The following is a 22,912-nucleotide window of genomic DNA, read 5'->3' on the forward strand; positions in this document are numbered from 1 at the left end:
GGACCTCAAAGGTCATGCCTCTTTCCATAAGACTAAGGAATTATGTGCTCTTTCATTCATTATCCCACAGGTGTACTGATGAGTTTCCCATAGGCTACAGACGTGAAAGGCCAGGTAGTATATATTTTAGATTTGTGGGCAAAGGGTCTCTGTCACACTACTTAATTCTGCCACTGTAGAAAAGCAGTCTTACACAATATGTAAACAAATGGGTGTGGCTATGCTCCAATAAAGTGTAATTTACAAAACCTAGGCTCTTCAAATATCAGTAACCCTGGAAGCTTCTGTATGTTAAAGCATAGCACATACATTCTGAGTCATCGAGGAAATGCTTACTTATCTCCTATGTACTTCTATTAAAAGAGGCAAAGAAATGCATAATTTTTTAAAAGAACTGACTTTACTATTTCTGTCAATGAGCCTGCATTTTTCACAGTCACCTACCTCTCAAACCCTGGGTCTGACATGCTTCTTTCCCATTCATTCCCATTTCCAGTGAGTCAGCAAAGTCACTGACACTTCCTCAGTCTTAGTGCTCTGGAAAACTGCTTTGCCTTATCTACTCAAGCTCAAACATTTGCATGTTCTGTGACCTGACCATTTCACTATTAAGTATACACCCAAAGAAATGCACACATCTGTTCACCAACATATGGGTACAAGCATGTTCATAACTCTCTGTAATAGCCTGAACTGGAAATTACCAGTGCCTCTCAACAACAGAATGAGTAAATGGACTGTGGTAAGTTCACATAATAGAATACTACATAGCAACAAGAATGAGCATTCTACGAGGACACACAATAGTATGGATGAATCCATACTGGTCTGTTGAGGAAAAGAGGCCAGAAATGTGTGTCATTTTTAAAATGTCCAAAAGCAGGCAAAAAAACCCCCTATGCTTTTAATAGTCAAAACGGTTACTTTTAGAGCAGGGCTTATGACCAAAAGGGAGCTCAAGTGAGGTAATGCTTTATTTCTTGATCTGAGTGCAGGCTGCATAGTTGTGTGTACTCAGTTTCTGAAAATTCACTAGGCTGCACACTATAAACATGACACTTTTCTGTACATATAATTTATTTTTTTAAATCGATCATCGTTGCTTTCAATAATATTATACTGATCCTGAACTGGTCATACTGTTTCGTTCATAGCTCTTTCTGGTCTCCCTGCCTCTGGTTTCTACCCTGCCCAATAAAGCCCAAATACAATTTTGAGTTAATCTGCCAGGAACAGTTTTTTCTTTTTCTTTTTAATATATTTTTATTGATTTCAGACTGTGACCTCTTAGTTCATAGGTCAATGCTCAACCACTGAGCCACACCAGCTGGGCTAGGAACTGTTCTTTCATCTTAACTCTTCCCTTGTATGCATGCTATACACAGGAAGACCTTCAATGGCTCCCCTTGACTTACAGAATAAATCTCTCATTTAGTCTCACATTAAATAATTCTATGTATCCTACTCTCCACGCCTTTTTCCCTCTTTATTCCTCAACAACCTGTAATTCCAATCAGATTCAGTCTATGTGCCACATGCATTCCTGTCTGTCTTTGTCCACACTTGTATCATCTAGTACTTGTACCTTGAATTTAGCACTTCATAAAGTGCTAATATTTCTCTGTGATGTCTCATATCGTCATGGACCAGAAATGTTCAATTCAATGAGTTTTTACAATTATACTAGAGGCCCGGTGCACGAAATTCATGCACAGGGGGGCAGAGAGGGTATGTCCCTCAGCCCAGCCTCTCCAATCTCGGATCCCTCTCACAATCCAGGACTGCTGGTTCCCAACTACTCGCCTGCCTGCCTGCCTGCCTGATTGCCCCTAACTGCTTTTGCCTGCCAGCCTGATCACCCCCTAACAATGCCCCTGCCAGCCTGATTGACGCCTAACTGCTCCCTTGCCGGCCCGATTGCCCCCAATTGCCCTCCCCTGCCAGCCTGGTTGCCCCCAACTGCCCTCCCCTGCAGGCCTGGTCTCCCCAACTGCCCTCCCCTGTTGGCCTGGTCCCCCCCAACTGCCCTCCCCTGTTGGTCTGGTCCCCCCCTACTGCCCTCCCCTGCTGGTCTGGTCCCCCCAACTGCCCTCCCCTACTGGTCTGGTCCCCCCAAACAGCCCTGCCCTATAGGCCTGGTAGCCCCAACTGCCCTCCACCTGTGGTCTTGGTCACCCCCAAGTGCCCTCCCCTGCTGGCCATCTTGTGTCCACATGGGGGCGGCCATCTTGTGTGTTGGTGTGATGGTCAATTTGCATAATGCTCTTTTATTAGATAGGATATACTCTCATAACCACCACCAAATAGAACATTCCATTATTCCCACCAAAGGTGGTCAGAAAGTTCCCCTGATCACTTTTTCAGGCAATCTCCTTGCCTCCCCAGAAAACTACTTCCTGAATTTTCATAATCATAGATTAGTTTTGCTTGTCCATGGTGTTACATACGTACCTTTCTAAAAATTATCAGTTTATGTGTTCAGGAGAATGTAAAGGAGATTTCAGAGTAGAACTAAGGGGTGGTGTGGGAAGACCATGCCGACGCATCTCCTGGATTGCTCGTTCTCTGTCAAGTAAGATCAAATAAGAGATAATACCAAAAAGGGCTATACAAATATAAGGTGCTGCTATTGTTGTTAATGAAATAATTACTACTCAATTAATTTCTATTTACTAAATTTAAATCCCATGTCCTTATATGATTTTTAAATAGTAGATAAAAGGTTTCAATTAAAGGAATTGTATTATAAGAGATTGTTCAAAGGCCCTCTGAGCACAGATTTCCAAAGTTGGATGATTCTTCCCTCTGCTCCTTCCCTTCCCACCTCTTCTTGCACATAAATCTAGCCCTCTGCCTTGTCCTGCCTCAAAACTCCCAAATGTCATAGAGTAAAGTAATCCATTCTCTATTATGCTTTTCTTCCCTGTGTCTGTCTGCCCCACAAAGCATGGGGACTGCACTACCATCTCCTTGTGAGCAATCTAGGCTCTGGCCTAGACTTTTTATGCCTTGAGTTCTTCAGTATCCAGGATTTCTACATATTTATATACAGTTCAGTATATTAAGAAACTAGGTCTTCTAAATTACGAGATTAAAAATAGCTTTCACAACACTGACACAATCTCAGGCTTCATATCTTACTAAGATAATAAATACTGAATTCCTAGCAAATTCTGTCTATATGTCAAACAGCACATCAATAGACATTTTAATGTCAATGGACAAGAATAAGAGAACTAAAAAATTGACCTAATAAGCAATTTTTCCACTGTTTGATAATATCATCTCAGAAATGTTGTTATCTATGATATTAATATAGTAAGAAAGACTAACTGAAGACACTTGACAACTGATTTAAAAATCAGATACTGATTTTAACTTTAAAGCAGGTCTTATTCCTGTTTGTAACACTTGGGGATTAAAATTTTTAACATAATGAAGCAAATGAACTGAAATACAAGTGAATATGAAAATTACTAAGCTGTAGAGAGTATATTACAGAGGTTGGGGAGCACAGGCTTTAAAATTAGACCAGACTTGCCTGAATTTCATTACTGACTCTGCTATTTACTCCTGTATGACCCCCGTTTCCTAAAATATAGGCATAATAATAGGTTGTTAGGATTATCAAATATATACATAGCATCTGGTACATATTTGTTAAAGTCCTTATAATCAGCATCATCACTTATTTAATGACTTGTATTTAGTTTCCAATTGGATCATATTGTTTTGGACTCTTGTGGAATCCTTACTAGCTTGTTTATTCCCTAGCTATATCCTCTGAAATAATGACCTAATTTTGCTATGGAAAACATTCACACAATATCTGCTACTTTATTTACTGTAGTGATATTATCTTTCACAACACTTGTTGCCTTTTCAGGAAGAATTACTGAAGAAATTTATTTTGAGCATTAATGCTAAAAAACAGTTTGCTATTTGTAAGCCACATTAAATACTTTTTGAAATAGGATATAGGACATAAATAAAAACACTATCTAATGCTAAAAGTTTTTCTTACCGTTCATATCTTTCAGTTGATATCTGCCTTTTCATGGCATCATGATCTGTTTGTAATTGTGCCACTTTAGCCCGAAGCATGGTATTCTCCCGGCTTTGACTAGTTCTTAAAAAAAAATTTTAAAATTCAAAGAAATAAATAACAAATGTTCTGTTTTGTAGAGTGTAGTGTCATAGATTTTTTTTGTGATTAATAAATACAAAGGAGATGATACTTAAGAATGAAAAAAAAGGGAAAATTAAGACTTTCAACAATAATTCTCAAAACTTCTGGAGCTTCTATCACAAAGTTTCCTTTTTCATGCATCTTATTTAATAAACACTTAGCATGTGCAAGGCACTGCAGCAGGACTGCAGATACAAATTTGAGTAATGACAGGATTGTAATGTCTAGTTGTAAAGTATCTTCACTGGCTTCCTCGACTCTTTCTTGCCTCAGAAAGAGAAATGTTTCTAATTCTTTTTAAAAGTTACTTATTCCACTTGTATGTACCACCTACTCTGGGTTTCCGCTCTTCTTCCCACAAATATACCTAGCCCTCTCCAGGCTAAAAAGACACCATCATCAACCTCCTCAAAGGTAATCAATACACGAGGGTCAAACTGCCCAGGTTTCTTGAAGTATTTCTCCTAATCCACAGTATGAAAAGCTGCTGACACTCCCATCCTGAAATGCTCTCTCCTTTGCTGACTCCTCTCTTCCTTGCTCAAATTTAGTAATTTTTACAAAGTTCACTCATTCACTTCCATGGGAACCACCTCTGGTGAAGATATACAAATCTACATCTCCAAACATGGTATCTCTTCTGAACTAAGTCCCTAAACTTCCAAAAGCAGCAGCCACATAAATAAAGTATTTTGGTTTTTAAACTGCCCTTCACACTCCCTTCCCCCATCTCCCACTGAAAGTTAAATACATTTTTTTTGTTCCTCCAATGTTTTTAATCATTTGTTTTATGCTACAAATCTACAATTTACTCATATTAAAATTATTTTTAATAAGCTATTTTCCTTACATAGATTAAGACACTTACAATTTGCTTTCTGAAAGGGTTAACTTCTCTTTAAGTAACTGAATTTCTGTATCCTTCTCTTGGGAAGTTAAATGAGAATGAAATTCTTTATCTCTATTCGTAGCCAACAATGATTCAAGATTTTTAATCGTATGTCTCTCACTTGACAGTTGTGTTTTTAACAGGTCTGATTCTGATTTTACATTTTCTAATTCCATCACAACCTACAGGAAAAACAAAGGAAGATTACTTCGGCACTTTTTTTATTTTTTTAACATTTCAAGAAAAACAATCTTAAATATGTTACATGACTTCTTGGCACATTTTAGACTTACTCAGAAAAATTATCTGCAGAGCTACTAGTATATCCATACACATCAGTTCCTTCATTTTGGGTACCAGTTAAAAAACCTGAACCACTCTTTTAAGTATAAAAAAATCTTATTTTCAAAACAATCTTTGCTATTTTCAGTAAGGGCTTATTTGGCTATGAGATCTACTCCAACCTTCAAATAGTTTTCTAGTACTACCTTATCAGGAGAGGGTCATTATCATAAACTCCTAAAATATGGCCACCCTATCAGCAAGGAGGCTCTTCCGATCTATTAAATCTGTGTCCTCTGACTACATGATTAAGCCAGTATTTGAGCTTCTCAGTACCAGTAAACAAAGATACTAAATGACTGAAAATTGAAAACACCAATGTTTGAAAACACACATTTAAAGTAATGCTTCAGTTTGGGAATGGGAAGTTCTAGCTAACTAGACTTTTAAAGATTTAAATGCCTTGAGATTTTTAAAAAATAGATTTCAGAGAGGGAGAAATAGAAATATCAATGATGAGAGAATCATGGATCAGCTGCCTCCTGCACATCCCCTACTGGGGACCAAGCCTGCAACCCGGGCATGTGCCCTGACAGGGAATTGAACCCTGACCTCCTGATTCATAGGTCAACACTCAACCAGTGAGCCACGCTGGCTGGGCTGCATTGAGATTTTTATCAGGAAAAATATTCTACTTAGGAAGCAGTGAAGTGCTCACCACTCCATTTAAGTCTTATCTTTAAACAAATAAAGAATGTATTGGGATATGCTCCTATTCTATAATGAGAAGACTAATATCTCCTAAACACCCATCTACTCTAAAACAGACAGCTCCTAATTTCATCACCACGTTTGCCAGAGAAATCCTGGCAGAGAATCTAGTAGTCAAAGTTAGTTCTCAAAATCCTGCAGTCAAAAGTAAATACTCCGAAGGGGAACAAATATATTAGGCAGTGAATGATAAATTAAAACAACTAGAGTAGGGCTCAGTAAAACAATGTATTACAACAATATCTTATAAGTTCTTACCCTCTCATATTCAAGGTTTTTAGCATTCAATTGTTGGGTCATAATATCTTTGCCTGAGTCAAGCTTAATACAGAGTTCTCTAAGAGATGACAAATCATTGAATACTGTTGCTTTCTCATCTTCTTGATGTCTCAGCTCTTCTTCTAATCTAGATATGGCTTTTGTCATTGATGAGATCTGAGATTCATAGGCATGATGTGCATTTATATGCTGAAAATAAAAAAGAAACAGGTAAAAAATTACGAGTAACCCAATAATTTTTAAGGCTTGAATTTGTGCTACAACCTCACTTCATGAAAATGTTAAGTGCCAATATTTGCATATTTTCAGATACTCTCAAGAAGTTGCCTGCTATATTTAAAGATGGCCTATTTAATGCTTAACACATGAATTGCATATAATTATTAATCATGATAAATAAGTACTTCATGTATATATTTAGAAGATAAAAAAATGAAAATTATTGTTCTAGGGTGTTGTGAATATGAGAGTTCTTTGAACTACAGTAAATTTTCCTCTATAAATTGTTATAATAATGCCTTTTCAAGAAAAGTAACATACACAGGGTGAGGCAAAGTTTACAGTTGTTCATATGGAAAATAATACAATAATTAATAAATAACAGTACAAGAATGAACTCTGTGTTTCGTGTACTCACAACTGTAAACCTACTTTTGCCACAACCTGTACTTATCACTCAATTGTCTTTAAATTCTGAATTTCAAAATGGAGTTTGCTTTAAAACCAAATACCTGAAGTCATATTTAAATTTAATTTAATAATACACTACTTTATAAGACAATATTAACTGAAATAATGAGAAAACTTTGAAATACTGATAAGATACTTGTCTTAGAAAAATCCACAATTTAAATTCCTCACAATTTAGATTATGAGTAATAAATACAAAGTGACTTAAACTCTACTTCTAGAATTTAGAAACAAGTCCCCACTTGAAAATTAATTCAAACAGGCTCTTCTGAAATGAGTCAACATGAAAAATAGGATGCTGTGTGTAAAGATTTAATAAATGTCAACAGTTTCAGAAAAGTAAACATTTGGATTTTCCAAATATTAATGAATTAATAAAATCAGTTTCCCCCAAATGAAATATTAATATATAAATTAATTACACATCTATACTAATAAAAGGGTAATATGCTAATTAGACTGGATGTCTTCCAAACATCCTTCCTGACAAAGCCAGGGGCGTGGCCGACCTGCAAACAGCCAGTGGCCCCTCGCCCAGGCCAGCCCCACCCCCCGCAGGGACCCCCACCCCAATCGGGGGCATGGCCGACCTACAAACCACCCGAGGCCCCTTGCCCAGGATGGCCCCGCCCCCAGCAGGGACCCCCACCCGGATCGGGGGCGTGGGTGGCCTGCAAACCACCCCAGGCCCCTTGCCCAGGCCGGCCCCACCCCCAACAGGAACCCCCACCCTGATCGGGGGTGTAGCCTGCATACAAACAGCCAGTGGCCCCTTGCCCAGGCTGCCCCGTCCTAGCGGGACCCCACCCTGATTGGGGGTGGGGCTGGCCTGCAAACCCTGTGGTGCCTGCCCCAGGGGCCCCATCCCTCAGCAGAGATCCCCACCCTGATCTGGGGCACCCTTCAGGGCAGGAGAACCAGCCCCCATCTGTGCACCTGGCCTCTATCCTATATAATAAAAGTGTAATATGCAAATTGACCCTAACAGCAGAATGACCAGAATGACCGCTAGACCAGTCACTATGAGGCACACTGACCACCTCTTGGTCCCTTTCCCTGGCCAGGAGGCTCCAATCACCCGATGGCGAGCGGGAAACCGGGGCAGGTGGCGGTGGGGGGTGGGGCTGGCTGCAGGCAGCTGGGGAAGATAGCGCTGATCGCAAGCCAGGCCGAGGGACCGGACCCACGCGGGAATTTTATGCGCCAGGCTTCTAGTACCATATAACACGAACAATTATAAAGAACTAAAGAACAGTTTTCCTGAGAACTCTTTTGAAGGTTGAAAAGCATGCTTTTAGTTATTATACTCAATAGAAAGTTTATAGAGGTAGTGTATTAGTTTCCTAAGTCTGCTATAACAAATTACTGCAAATTACTGGGTGTCTTAAAACCACGGAAATTTATTCCCTCACAATTCAGGAGGTTACAAGTCTGAAATTTATATGTGAACAGAGTTGCCCTTTTCTGGAGGTTATGAGAGAGAATTTGTTCTATGCCTCTCTCCCACCTTTTGGTGGCTGCTGGCAATCCTTGGAGTTCCTTGCCTTGCAGACAAATCCCTCCAATCTCAGTCTCTATCTTCACCTGCCACTCTCCCTGTGTCTTCTATATCCATATTTCTCTTATAAGAGAGCAAATTTTCAACTTTTTTCATTTAATGCCACATATAAAGTAATTACTAAAATTCTGCAGTACACACAAAATATGTTTTTTTGCTGATCTAACAAAAAAATAGGTATAATTTTGATTCATTCACATGGGATGGCTATTGTGTTGGCTGTCATTTTTTTATTTGACAATCTAAGGGAAAAGCGGTCCGTGCCCCTGACTAAATAGGTACTGCATGTTTTAAAAATTCTTGCAGCACACTGGTTGAAAATCACTGTTATAAGGACACAAGTCGTTGGGTTATGACCTGCCTGGTCTAGTATAACCTCATTTTAACCTGATTATAGAGCTACAAAGATACTATTTTCTTAAAAGGTCATATTCGCAGGTACTAGGTATTAGAATCTAAATATATATTTTGGGGAGTCTATAATCCTACCCACTATAGATAATTAATACTTTCTCCTAAAAAATGAAGACTACAACACTATACCAAAAATACCAAAAAACCCTAATAGCTACCTATTCTAAGTAAATCTAACTAGGTCTCTATATTTAACTGAATTCAAGATTTACTTAAGAAAATTTTATTAGACTGTCTTTATGATAAGAGCTTATTTAAACCTGCATACAAAAGAATAAATATAGACCCTTATGTTATATCATACACAAAAGTCAATTCAAAGTGGATCAAAGACCTTAACATAAGAGCTAAAACTTGCAAACGTTGTTGAAGAACGTAGGGGAAAAGCTTCAGTATATTGGACTCAGCAATTATTTCTTAAATATGATACCAAAAGTTACGTAATAAGAGTATTAGAAATAATTGGACTTCATAAAAATTAAAACTTTTAGGCATCAAAGGATAAAACTGAGTGAAAAGGCAAGCCATGTATGGGAGAAAACTTACAAAACACCTGTCTAATAAGGGATTAACATCCAGATTATACAAATAATTCCTACAACTCAATAACAAAAACATCCTGATTGAAAAATGATGCCCTTTAGCCAGTTTAGCTTAGTGGACAGAGTGCTGGCCTGCGGACCAAAAAGTCTCGGGTTCCATTCCCGTCAAGGGCATGTACCTTGGTTGCAGGGTCCTCCCAGCAGGGCCGTGGTCAGAGCAAGTGCAGGAGGCAACCAATTCATGTGTTTCTCTCACATCGACATTTCTCTGTCTCTCCTTCTCTCTTTCACTCTCTCTTAAAATCAATGGGAAAATATCCTCAAGTGAGAATTAAAAAAAAAAAAAAATGGGCAAAGGATTTGAATAGACATTTCTCTAAAGAACATACACAAATGGTCAATAAACATATGAAAAGATGCTCGACATCACTATTCATTAAGAAATTGTGATTCAAATTCAAAATGTGATACCACTTCACACCTATTGGATGGTTATTATTAAAAACCCCCAGAAAATAACAAGTGTTGGCAAAGATATAGAGAAATTGAAATCCTTACATTGTTGGTGGGAATGTAAAATGCTATAGGCCAGGGGTGGGCAACCCCTGGCACACGTGCCAAACATGGCACGCCAGTAACTTTTGCTGGCATGTGAAACCCTCTCTTATAATCTTCCATTTACAATTTTTGTGAACATTTGAATGACTTAAATGTTAAATTACAAGGAATTGGCAAGACACTTGATGTTATGTTTGGTTACATAAAGGCTTTTGAAAAGAAACTGGAAGTCTTTAAGAGGGATGTGGATGGTGAGAGATTTAGATATTCCCGAAACCTCAAGAGGCAGATCAAAGACCTTCCAAAAGATGACAGAACCGACTATCAAAGCCTTCAAAAGCTGTTTCTAAGCATCATCGAGTCAACTATTGAGCAGTTCTTCTCAAGATTTGCGAAATTCAGAGAACTGGAAGAGACAGCAAAATTCATGAGGTTTCCAGACAGCATGAAACTAGAGGAACTAAACTTACAAATATTTTCATGGATAGACATGGCTGACTTTGAAATGCAGTTGATCGAATTTCAGAGTAGCTCAATTTGGAAGCAGAAATTTATTGACCTTAGAGTTGACTTGGAAAACATTGAAAAAAAGGTATTAGAGACAGGAGTACCAGAGAGAATTGTCGAAAACGAATTATTGAGGACTTGGAATGCCATTCCAGAAAATTTTTTCTGTTTAAAAAACTTTGCAAAAGGGTTACTCTCCATGTCTTCATCCATATACTCTTGTGAATCTTTGCTCCCAGTGATGAATTTTGTTAAGTCTCGTAATAGGAGTAGCCTGACGGATGATAGTAGCAGCTCGTGCATATCTCTGAAGGTCACGAAATATAAACCTGATGTAAAATCTCTGTCATCAGTGATGCAGCAGCAAAAGTCCCACTGATAATATCAAACGGAGTCATAAAGTTTTCTGTCAGACTATCAGTGTAGATGTATACATTAAAAAAATAAATGTATTTTTAATCATCATACACTGTGTTTTTGTCACTCGAATGAATTTTATTATTTCTTCAAGGTTCTTCACAAACATACACATACATATAAGAGATATCAAGTAGGCATAACATGTTCTCAAAAAATTAGGGGTGGACCCTAGCTGGTTTGGCTCAGTGGATAGAGCATCAGCCTGTGGACTGAAGGGTCCCGGGTTCGATTCCAGTCAAGGGCACATGCCCAGGTTTCGGGCTCAATTCCTAGTAGGGGATGCACAGGAAGCAGCCAATCAATGATTCTCTCTTATCATTGATGTTTCTATCTCTTTCTCCCTCTCCCTTCCTCTCTTAAATAAATAAAAATATATTTAAAAAAAAAAATTAGGGTTGGCACGCAGAAGAATTTTGAGTCAGAGATTTTGCTGGTTTTGGCACGCACTCACAAAAAGGTTGCCCACCCCTGCTATAGGCCCTTGTAGAAAACTGCATGGCAGTTCCTCAAGAAGTTAAACATAAAATTACCACATAATTCAGCAATTCCGCTTCTGGGTATATCCTTAAGAACTGAAATCAAGGACTCAGATAGATAGTGTACACCCATGTTCAAAGCAGCATTACTCTCAATGGAAACAACCAAATGTCCACTGACGAATGGATAAACAAAATGTGGTTTATACAAAAAATGAAATATTATTCAGCCTTAAAAAGGAATGAAATTCTGACACATGCTATATAACATGGATAACGTTAAGGTTAAGTTAATCTTAAGGCTGAATAAAATCAGCCAGTCACAAAAAGACAAATATTGTACGATTCTTCTTATAGGAGGTACATAGGGTAGTCACATTCATAGAAAGAGAAAGTAGAATGGTGGTTGCCAGAAGCTGGGGTGTGGAGAATGCAGAATTAGTGTTTAGTGGATGGAGTTTCAGTTGGGGAAGATGAGAAAGTTCTGCAGATAGATGGAAGTGATAGTTGCACAATAATGCGAATGTAGTAACTCACAAAACTGTACATTTAAAAATAGATAAAATGGTAAATTTGATGGTAGGTATATTTTACTACAATAAAAAAAAAAAGGAACGGGGCTCCTAAGCAAATTATCAGAATTAATGACAAACGATTACCATTGAACTTGATTGCTTAACTATCACTTCAAATAAATTACCTTTGAATGCTTTCTGTTTTATTAAGCAAAGACTTCACAAGACAAACAAATATATATATTACCTCCTGAATTTCTTTTTCTAATAGCTCCACTCTTTCGCGAAGGTGCCTCCTCTCTGTGTCAATAGAAAGAAGTTCCAGTCGAACTGAGCTGCTTTTTCCCTCAGCTTGGTGGGCTTTGACTTCCCAGTCTTCAGCACGGTTATGAAGCATTTGAAATCTATCTAACAAATCTTGATTTTCTTTTTCCTAGTTTGAGAATAATTAAATTGTTACTAAGTTAGTAACTGTCACTTACTGGAATATTCTTGTCAGAAACATATATACATATTGGGATTTTTGTTTTAATTTAGGAAACAGAAGCTACCTCGACAGATACTATCTATAATAAAAAGCAAAATATGCTAATTAGACCGGGCAGCCAAACAACCTTCTGAACGTCCTTCTGGATGACCTTTCGGATGAAGTTGCCATGGCGGGGGCGAGCCAGAGGTGGTTAGAGGCGATCAGGCAAGCAGGATATTAGGCAGGCAGGCAAGTGGTTAGGGGCAATGAGGCAGGCAGGCAGAGGGGTTAGGGGCAATCAGGTAGGCAGGCAGAGTGGTTAGGGGCAATCAGGCAGAAGGGTTAGGGGTGATCATGCAGACAGATTGAGTGGTTAGGAGCGATCAGGCATGCATGCAGGCAGGTAGGCGAGTGGTTAGGAGCCAGCAGTCCCGGATTGCAAGAAGGATGTCCGACAAAGTTTAGGGCAAAGTTACTGTGCTTTACAGATGCATGATACATTTTAATTATTCTTACTTCTAGTCAGCTTAATTTATTTATAGCAGGGGTGGAGAATATCCAGCCCATGGGCCATTTATGGCCGGCAAAATAATTTGAACCAGCAGTCGGACATTCTCCAATGGGTCCCAGATTTTGAGAGGGTGCAGGTCGGGCTGAAGGACCCCACCCCCCATGCATGAATTTTGTGCACTGAGCCTCTAGTACTAAATAAGATCTGTAGGGAAATATAAAGTGATAGTAGGCAAGACTTCTAATCTCATATGCTAATAATCTAATGGAAGAGGCATAATAAACATAAAAATTCAGTCTTAAATCAAACCTAAATAGTGCCTTTTTACCTTAGCAGCCATTAAGCTCTCCCATCGTGACACCTCCGTTATGTAATTATGAACTCTACTCTTCATTTCTTCTTTTTCTTGCACTGCTGCTTCCAATTCCAGTGAAATTTCCTATAAATTAGAAAATTGAAGACAAATCTAAAGTGAACATAATATCTAATGAGTTCTATTTCTATTCAAATGGCTACTTTTGAATTTGGGGAATAAGAGAGAGTAGGAAAAAGAAAAACTGTTCCTTAGTATTACTTGCATTTATTTTTCCTGACTGCTCTTAACTTTTTTTGTTGTTGTTGTTAATCCTCACCTGAGGGTATTTTTTTTCCACTGATTTTTTTTTTTTTAATATATTTTATTGAGTTTTTACAGAGAGGAAAGGAGAGAGATAGTTAGAAACATTGATGAGAGAGAAACATCGACCAGCTGCCTCCTACACACTCCCCACTGGGGATGTGCCCGCAACCAAGGTACATGCCCTTGACCGGAATCGAACCTGGGACCTTTCAGTCCGCAGGCCAACGCTCTATCCACTGAGCCAAACCGGTTTCGGATCCACTGATTTTTTAGAGAGAGTGAAAGATAGAGGGAAAAAGAGGGAGAGAAACATTGATGTGAGACTTCCAATCTCATCCTATATAATAAAGAGGTAATATGCAAATTAAACCTCACACCCTCACAAGATGGCTACAACCAGGCTGGCAGGGGGGTTAGTAAGGGACGACCAAACGACTGAACAAGCAGCCTGCGTGGGGCGACCAGGCCGGCAGGGGGGCCGTGAGGGGCGACCAGGCCAGTGGGGGGGGGGGGAAGGGGGGACAGTTGGGGGCAATCAGGCCAGCAGGGACAGTTGGAGGTGACCAAGCCTGTGTGTGTGTGTGTGGGGGGGGGCAGTTAGGGGCAACCAGGCTGGCAGAGGGGGGCAGTTGGGGGCGATCAGACCAACGGGGGGCGGGGGGGTGGAGTGCAGTTGGGGGCGACCAGGCCAGCAGGGGGTGGCAGTTGGGGAAAACCAGGCCAGCATGGGGGGCAGTAAGGGGTGACCAGGCCAGCAGGGAGGGGGCAGTTGGGGGCGACCTGAATGGCAGCAGGGGGCAGTTAGGGGAGACCAGGCTGGCAGGAGGGGCAGTTAGGGTGATCAGGCCAGCACGCAGAGGCAGTGAGGGACAATCAGGCTGTCAGAGGGGGGCAGTTAGGGAAAACCAGGCAGGCAGGCGAGCAATTAGGAGCCAGAGGTCCAGGATTGTGAGAGGGATGTCCCACAAGGGGTCCTGGATTAGAGAGGGTGCAGGCTGGGCTGAGGGGGACCACCCCACTGTGCACGAATTTCGTGCACCAGGCCTCTAGTATATTAATAATCTAATAGATTGGTAGCCTCCTACACAAGCCCAGACCAGGGCTGGGATTGAACCTGCAACCCAAGTATGTGCCTCTGACCAGGAATCAACCTGAAACCCTTTGGTGTGCAGTCCAACACTCTAACCACTAAACACCACTGGCCAGGGCCAATCTTGACTTTTTAAAAAATATATATTTTCGCCAGAACCGGTTTGGCTCAGTGGATAGAGCGTCAGCTTGCGGACTGAAAGGTCCCAGGTTCGATTCCGGTCAAGGGCATGTACCTCGGTTGCGGGCACATCCCCAGTAGGAGATGTGCAGGAGGCAGCTGATCAATGTTTCTCTCCCATCGATGTTTCTAACTCTCTATCTCTCTCCCTTCCTCTCTGTAAAAAATCAATAAAATATATTTAAAAAAAATATATATATATATATATATATTTTCATTGATTTCAGAGAGGAAGGGAGAGGGAGAGACAGAAACATCAATGATGAGAGAGAATCATTGATCAGCTGCCTCCTGCATGCTCCACATTCCCCACCCACATTCCCACAACTGGGGCATGTGCCCTGACTGGGAATTGAACCGGGACTTCCTGGATCATAGGTCGGCACTCAACCACTGAGCCACACTGGCAAGGCTGATCTTGACTTTTAACCAAATATTACCACATACCTCCTACAACATTCCTAATCATGTATCTGGTCAAATGTTGGCATTGAAAAAAATTCATGTAACAGCAATATGCTTTAAATGGAATAATGTTGAAAGAAATTAAAAAAAAGAAAACAAAATATTTACAATAGGAAAATTATTGGTATTCTGGGTATAACCCTTTAATAAACCAGCACAAACAAAAATAATACCTTTAAGCATTTGACATTCTAAAATATTCATTAATTTACTTATACCTGTAAATCAGGAGTGGGGAACCTTTTTTTTGCCAAGGGCCATCTGGATATTTATGTTATCATTCACAGGCCATACAAAATTTTCAACTTAAAAATTAGCTTGCTATATTTGGTCAAATATTTAATTAACTCACCCCTATTCCTTGGCAGGGCCAGATCAAATTATTTTGCGGGCCTTAAATGGCCCACAGGCTGGACGTTGTCCACCACTGCTGTAGATAAATTAAGCCGACTAGAAGTAAGAATAATTAAAATGTATCATGGGTCTTTAAAACATAGTAACTTTGCCCTGGAAGTGATTCTGAGGTCCTCACGCAGTAGGGTGATAACAATTTCTGCCATATAGAATAAATACCATGTTACCAGCTATAGTTCTTACAGTAAAGACCAAAATGGTGAGGAGACCACGGTTGTACCCATTAGGCACCCTGTAATATATAGCAGCATTCTAAACCACACTTTAAAAAAGTCTTATAAACATCATTATCCTTAAAAAATTATTAATCTTGATATTTATATTATTAAAATTTTAAAAGCATATTTAAAGCTTTAAAATATAGCAAACAAAGAATATTCTGTAAAACTGTATACTGTAAAACTACTTAGGTTTATGCATTGTATTCATACTTGGTTTTCTCTTGCCATTGTAGCCAGATCATCTTGTAATCTTCTATTTTCCTTACAAGATATTTCTTTAGATCTTCCTACATCATCGAGTTCTTTGTTAGTTGCATCAAGCTGGCGCAGGAGGCTTTTTATCTCACGGTCCCGATTAGTTAGAGTTTCCTTTAGTTGGCTGTTACACGAGTGATGTAAAAATAAAAACTAAGCTTTTTTAATAATTTAGTTCATTTAAAAGAAAACTGTTTTACTCTGAATTAAGTATATTAAGAACACAAGAAATTATAAATACTGCATTAAGGTACTGATTAATTAGGTAAAGGAGACATTTTCGCTCTCTACCAATCATTATGAGCAACTGAAGTCATAAAATAAATTATTATTCTAAAAGTCAAGTAAAAACAGAAGACTTTCAAGTATTAGGAGAGTCATTTGGCAAGTAATAAAATAACAACAGATTCTATTGGCAAATATTTATGTAATGGTTAAGTTCCCACTATCTACACTAATAAAAGAGAAACATGCAAATTGGTGTCACTCCACTACCCTTCCCATTGGCTAATCAGGGAGATATGCAAATTAACTGCCAGCCAAGATGGCGGCCAGCAGCCAGGCAGCTGATGCGAACAGGGAGGCTTGCTTGCTTCAGTGATGGAGGACTCCAACGTTTGCTGCCTGACTTGCCCGCCTCTCAGCTGCAACTCTAAGCAACTATGCTGCAAATATAAAAGCTAAACAAAACCCCAGAAACCTGCTTTACTCAGCCGGGCTTCACCCAGCCTGACTGCAACATTGTATCAAATACAGACGGTAAACAAAGGCCAGAAACCTGTTTTCAGCAGCCGAGGCTTCAGAGCTAAAGCTGGCCCAGAATTAAGAAAAAAAGGAGCGGTTGGGAGCTTCAGTCACCCGTGAGCCTGAAAACGGCCCTCAGCCCCTCAGCCAGACTGGCCAGGCACCCCAGTGGGGACTCCCACCCTGATCCAGGACACCCTTCAGGGCAAACCAGCCAGCCCCCACCCGTGCACCAGGCCTCTATTCTATATAGTAAAAGGGTAATATGCCTCCCGGCACCGGGATCAGCGTGACAGGGGGCAGCACCCAAACCCCCTGATCGCCCTGCTGCTCTGTGTGTGACAGGGTGCAGCGCCCTAACCCCCTGATCGGCCCTGCTCTGTGTGTGACGGGGTGCGGCGCCCCAATCCCGAGGGGTCCCAGACTGCGAGAGGGCACAGGCGGGGCTGAGGGACCCCCTCTCCCCGCCAAGTGAACAAATTTTTGTGCACCGGGCCTCTAGTTATCTATAATAATAAAAGCATATTATGCTAATTAGATTGGACAGCTGGACAACCTTCTGGACAAAGCCGGGACTGCGAGGGCCAAGGCAAGCAGCTGTGGCTGTAAGGGCCAAGCCCCTTGCACGAATTTCGTGCATTGGGCCTCTAGTATAACATAAAAGGGTACACAGAATAAACATAATTAGTGACTTTTGTCTTGAAGTAAAGAGACTACACATAAAATATAAAATTTTGTTCAAGTTAGGTTTAGACTTAGCATAAATTCAAGACTGGCTACTACTAAAGTAATCTATATTTTAATAATTAGGGCCTGCGTAGGGTAGTTATAATAAAAACAAAGAGCGAGTAGCGTGTAAAAAAATAGTAAGACATAGTGCTTAGATGTGAATGATAAAAGATGGCAGCAAGTTAAAGATAATATAACATTTTCATGCAAGAGACTGAGAAAATTATACTGCTGCCATTGGCAAAAATAGAAAAATGGAAATGTAACTATTGATAGATGCTATTTAAATAGAGCTGCATTCACCAAAAATTTCTAAAGAAGATGGATGCCATTACACTGATTACTTACTTCAGAGAAGATTCATACTCTGAGAACGTTATCTTCATCTGAGCAATAGCTTTTTCCTAGAGAAATTACAAAAATATATGAGATTCTAAACAATTTATATAGAAATGTCTTTAGTTGAATTTATACAATTTATCACATTTACTCAGTTCAAATCCAATTATATAACTTACTAGAGGCCCGGTGCATGAATTCTTGCACGGGTGGGGGGGGGGGCGATAGGAGGCGGGGCCGGCTGGGGGAGAGGGGCCGCAGGCGGTTGGCCGGCTAGCCCTGCCCCTGGTCAAACTCCTGGTCGAACTACCGGTTCAGGGGACAATTTGCATATTAGCCTTTTATTATATAGGTGCTATAAATGAAAGCTCTATGTCAGTGATGGCGAACCTTTTGAGCTCAGTGTGTCAGCATTTTGAAAAACCCTAACTTAACTCTGGTGCCGTGTCACATATAGAAATTTTTTGATATGTGCAACCATAGTAAAACAAAGACTTATATATTTGATATTCATTTTATATATCTAAATGCCAATGAACAAAGAAAAATCAACCAAAAAAATGAGTTCGCGTGTCACCTCTGACACGTGTGTCATGGGTTCGCCATCACTGCTCTATGTCCCAACTGTATTTCAAGTGTTGGTATGCTTCTATTCACACTAAGAACTTAAATTGTTTCCTTGAGTTTGCTGTAATCACATCTGATAAAATTACATTCTAGAAATAGAAATTCTGAAGATTCAACTTACTGAAATAAAATGAAATTTAAACATATTAGAAGATATGGCCTGGGTCTTAACTTATACTACATGGGCGATAAGAACTGCATACTTGAAACAGAGAATGAAATAAACTTTTCCGTTCAGATGCTGGATAATAATATTTAACAAGCACATACTTTATCAGCGAGGTTTTCTTGCAAGTTTGCAATCTGTTCTGTCTTCTCATCTACAGTCTCCTGAAGGAAATCTTTTTCTTTATCAATAACACCAATGGTCTTTTTCATGACATGAGCCTCTTGATCCTGTGAAGTCATCTTAAGGTGTAGTTTACCTATAAATGAAATGTTTGTTAGCCAAAGCAAATTAGGATTAGCAAAAACAAAATTTAAAAACAATTACCTATATTTTCCTCCAGCACTTTAATTTGTGCTTCGGCTGATTCAAGTTCCCCTCTTTGGATGGAAAGTCGGTGCTGATAATCATCAAGTGACCGCTGTAGCTGCTCATTTACTATCCTAAAGAATCAGTGGACAAAAACAAATGGCATTCTTTATCTCTGGTAGAAATAATTTTTAAAAAGTGAGAGATCTCAAAAAATATTTTTCTTATTTTTAAACATTTCTTTTATTTCTTAAGGCTCTTCCAGTATAATCAATGGCATTATATATTATTTCTTGCCGTCCACCATCCTTCTTCAAAATGATTCATCTTCCTAAAAATAATCCTATCTAATAATAGAGAACATGGTAATTAACTGTACCTCTGACACACTTCCCATTGGCTAATCAGGGCGATATGCAAATTAACTGCCAACCAAGATGGTGGCCAGCAGCCAGGCCGCTGAAGCTAACAGGTGGCTTGCTTGCTCCAGTGATGGAGGAAGCCAAGGTTCCCTGCCTGCCGCTGCCGGCCTCTGAGCTGCAGTCTAAGAAACAATGTTGCAATTATAGAAGCTAAACAAACCCCAGAAACCTGCTTTCAGCCAGCCAGGCCTCAGAGCTGGAGTTGAAACAGTGTTTCAATTACAGAAGCCAAACAAACCGAGGTCTCAGAGCTGGACCGGAGCCTCAGAGCTAAAGCCGGCTCTCAGCTCCAGTGACAGCCATAGAAGGTAAATAAATCCCAGAATAAAAAGAAAAAAGAAAAAAAGGAGAGGTTGGGAGCTTCAGTCACCCACCAGCCTGAAAACGGCCCTCAGCCCCTCACCCAGATTGGCCAGGCACCCCAGTGGGGAACCCCACCCTGAAGGGGATGTGACCAGCTGCAAACAGCCATCATCCCCTCATCCAGGCTGGCCAGGCACCCAAGCGGGACCCCCACCCTGATCTGGGACACCCTTCAGGGCAAACCAGCTGGCCCACACCTGTGCACCAGGCCTCTATCCTATATAGTAAAAGGGTAATATGCAAACTGACCCTAACAGCAGATAGACTGAGAATGACTGGTCACTATGACACACACTGACCACCAAGGGGCAAACGCTCAATGCAGGAGCTGCCCTCTGGTGGTCAGGGCGCTCTCACATGGGAGGAGCTCTGCTCAGCCACAAGCCAGGCTGATGGCTGCCAGTACAGCGGTGGTGGTGAGAGCCTCTCCTGCCTCCTCAGCAGCGCTAAGGATGTCCGACTGCAGTTTAGGCCTGTTCTCCGCTGGCAAGTGGACATCCCCCGAGGGCTGCCAGGCTGCCAGAGGGATGTCTGATTGCCATCTTAGGCCCAATCCCCTGGGGAGCAGGCCTAAGCCAGCAGGTTGTCATCCCCTGAGGGGTCCCAGACTGCGAGAGGGCACAGGCCAGGCTGAGGGACCCCCCTCCCTCCCCGAGTGCACAAATTTTTGTGCACTGGGCCTCTAGTATAGTATAAAAATCAAGTTAATTGTGTATTCTTTTCTAGAGGTTTCCCGGTAGTTTTAACTCTGCTCAGTTTCCTAATATCAACCCTCCTCCTCTTAAAATCTATTTCCAATAGTAGAGGCAAAAAGAAAGTACTGTTTTTACAGAATGGCCTGGCACTTCAAAGAATTACCCATGTGAGTCCTGACCATCCAGTCCAGCAAGCTTTTAATTTTGCTTCCTTTTCTGACTTTTTTTGGCAGGTAATCAATTGGAGGTCATAGTAAACTGGGAAAGTAGGCATTTATTGTAGTGCAATAAGGATTTAAGATTAAAGATTGGTTTCAGGGAGCAAAATAAAGGATGTACAGAGGAAGTAAAGACAATTTCAGAGTAATCTCGTCCTGATTTAGTAAGATTATTTGTCAGAAGTAACAAGAACTTGCTGTCATGTGATAGAGACTTTGGAATGCTTTTAGCATTTGCCTACCAGTTCTTAACCCTGACATGCTGGAAAGACAAAACTCCCACCTCAGGCTATTTATTGGGAATTCCCACAGATTCCGTTTAGGGTTTGCCTGAGGATATGACAGGGAAGAAGATACCAAGCTTAGCTTAGCTTAGAATTGCCTAATGGGGAGGAGGTCTGGATTCTGAAACCACTAGTAAGATAGAACAGCTCCTTGAAAATGAAGTTTTACTGGCCATACTGAGGTGTTCTGAAAGACGAAAGACATGACACATTCTTCTAATGGCAAGTGAATGATGACCCAGAGGAAGGACAAAAGTCAAGTTGAGGATGACTTCTTTAGAACTGTACAACCAAACAGAACCCAGTAAGAAAGATTCTATGGTCAAGAAATTTTATTTCATAAAATTATCTGAGTCCAGATGACTGTACTATATTCAATCTGTTCTTAAAAGCTACAGCTATTGCTCTGATTGATATAACCACAGGACGCATTCATTGTATTAATACTTTTATATATTAGCTCCCTTATTCCTAGAAAAGTTCCAAAATTAAAGCTATTATCCCCATTTTATAGAAAGAAATAATAACTTGTCCAAGGTGACAAGATGTAAATCCAGGCTAGTCTAACTTGACATCAGTGGTTCTTCTACTACATCAACATTGCCTTCTATAAGAATACAGGGAGACCAACATTCTATATGTGGAAGGGAAAATGTCTACCGATAAGCTATACAGAGTCCTTTTAAAAACAGAATGGCCCACAGAATCCCAAGTAGTTGGCTTTGCTTGAAATTCTAAGTAGAAATGTAAAGACCTCTTTACATCTTAGTTTATTAGCATAGTTAATTCCTAATGAAAGTCAGGTTAATAAAGTAACATCTTGATTGGTTATACAGAAAGTGCTTGGTGAGTCCTAAATATAGCTTTGTCTTTCATATTCTAGTGTAGACAGGGAAGGGGACAACAGAAATTCTATACCAGATCTTGGACGTAACTTTTCTAAAAGAAGTATTGCTGCTAAGATAAAAGTCTTCATGCCCAGCTGAAGTGGCTAGAGCGTCAGTCTGTGGACTGAAGGATTCGATTCCAGTAAAGGGCACGTACCTCGGTTGCAGGCTCCTCCCCAGCCCAGACCCTGGTTGGGGTGCATGCAGGAGGCAACAAATCAATGTGTTTCTCTCACATCAATATTTCTCCCTGTCTTTCCCACTCTCTTCCAATCTCTCTAAAAATCAATGGAAAAATATCCTCAGGTGAGGATTAAAAAAATGAATAAAAATTTAAAAAGGTCTTCTTAATGAAAGAATTGAGGTATAGTATAAAGTTCATTGTGAAGAATAGCTGAATGACTATCATATTATTTGTTCATCATGGTGTCTGGAAAGGAAATTTTGAGAACTAAGTTATTAGTAAAACAATCAACTTCTTAGCTTTGAAAGTGCTATAAATACAGCAAAGGGAAGTGATGACTTCCCACCAGAAAGTAAATCAATAAAACTTCACTTAGAATCAAAGTTCTAGCTCTCTACTACCCATGTGGCTGTATAGGCCCATCTCTCTGAGCCTCAACTTCCTCAGTTATATTATACTAGAGGCCCGGTGCATGAAATGCATGCACAGGTAGGGTCCCAAGGCCTGGCTGGCGATCAGGGCCGATGTATGGGGCGACTGGTGGGGCAATCGAGAGGGCCCCCACTGGTACCCGCCTTGCCTGGCCTGGCACCGCCCACCCACTGGCCCCACCATCCACCGCCAGTCGCCT

At 40.4% G+C, this 22,912-nt stretch overlaps 1 protein-coding gene across 1 annotated transcript in view; it reads right to left on the bottom strand.

Moving 5' to 3' along the window:
- Positions 1-22,912, bottom strand: part of CEP135 (centrosomal protein 135) — a 72,727-nt gene that overhangs the window by 4,174 nt on the left and 45,641 nt on the right. The window contains exons 16-25 of the mRNA XM_081096925.1: positions 19,247-19,362; positions 19,024-19,178; positions 18,136-18,191; positions 16,270-16,438; positions 13,399-13,509; positions 12,338-12,523; positions 6,390-6,599; positions 5,058-5,260; positions 4,025-4,129; positions 2,452-2,565 (exon numbers count right to left, since the gene is read on the bottom strand). Coding sequence (XP_080953051.1) covers positions 2,466-2,565; positions 4,025-4,129; positions 5,058-5,260; positions 6,390-6,599; positions 12,338-12,523; positions 13,399-13,509; positions 16,270-16,438; positions 18,136-18,191; positions 19,024-19,178; positions 19,247-19,362 — 1,411 coding nt within the window. The 3' untranslated portion in view covers positions 2,452-2,465. The remainder of the gene's footprint in view (positions 1-2,451; positions 2,566-4,024; positions 4,130-5,057; positions 5,261-6,389; positions 6,600-12,337; positions 12,524-13,398; positions 13,510-16,269; positions 16,439-18,135; positions 18,192-19,023; positions 19,179-19,246; positions 19,363-22,912) is intronic.

Source organism: Myotis nattereri, assembly GCF_964212035.1.
Source record: "Myotis nattereri genome assembly, chromosome: 1".
NCBI lineage: Eukaryota > Metazoa > Chordata > Mammalia > Chiroptera > Vespertilionidae > Myotis > Myotis nattereri.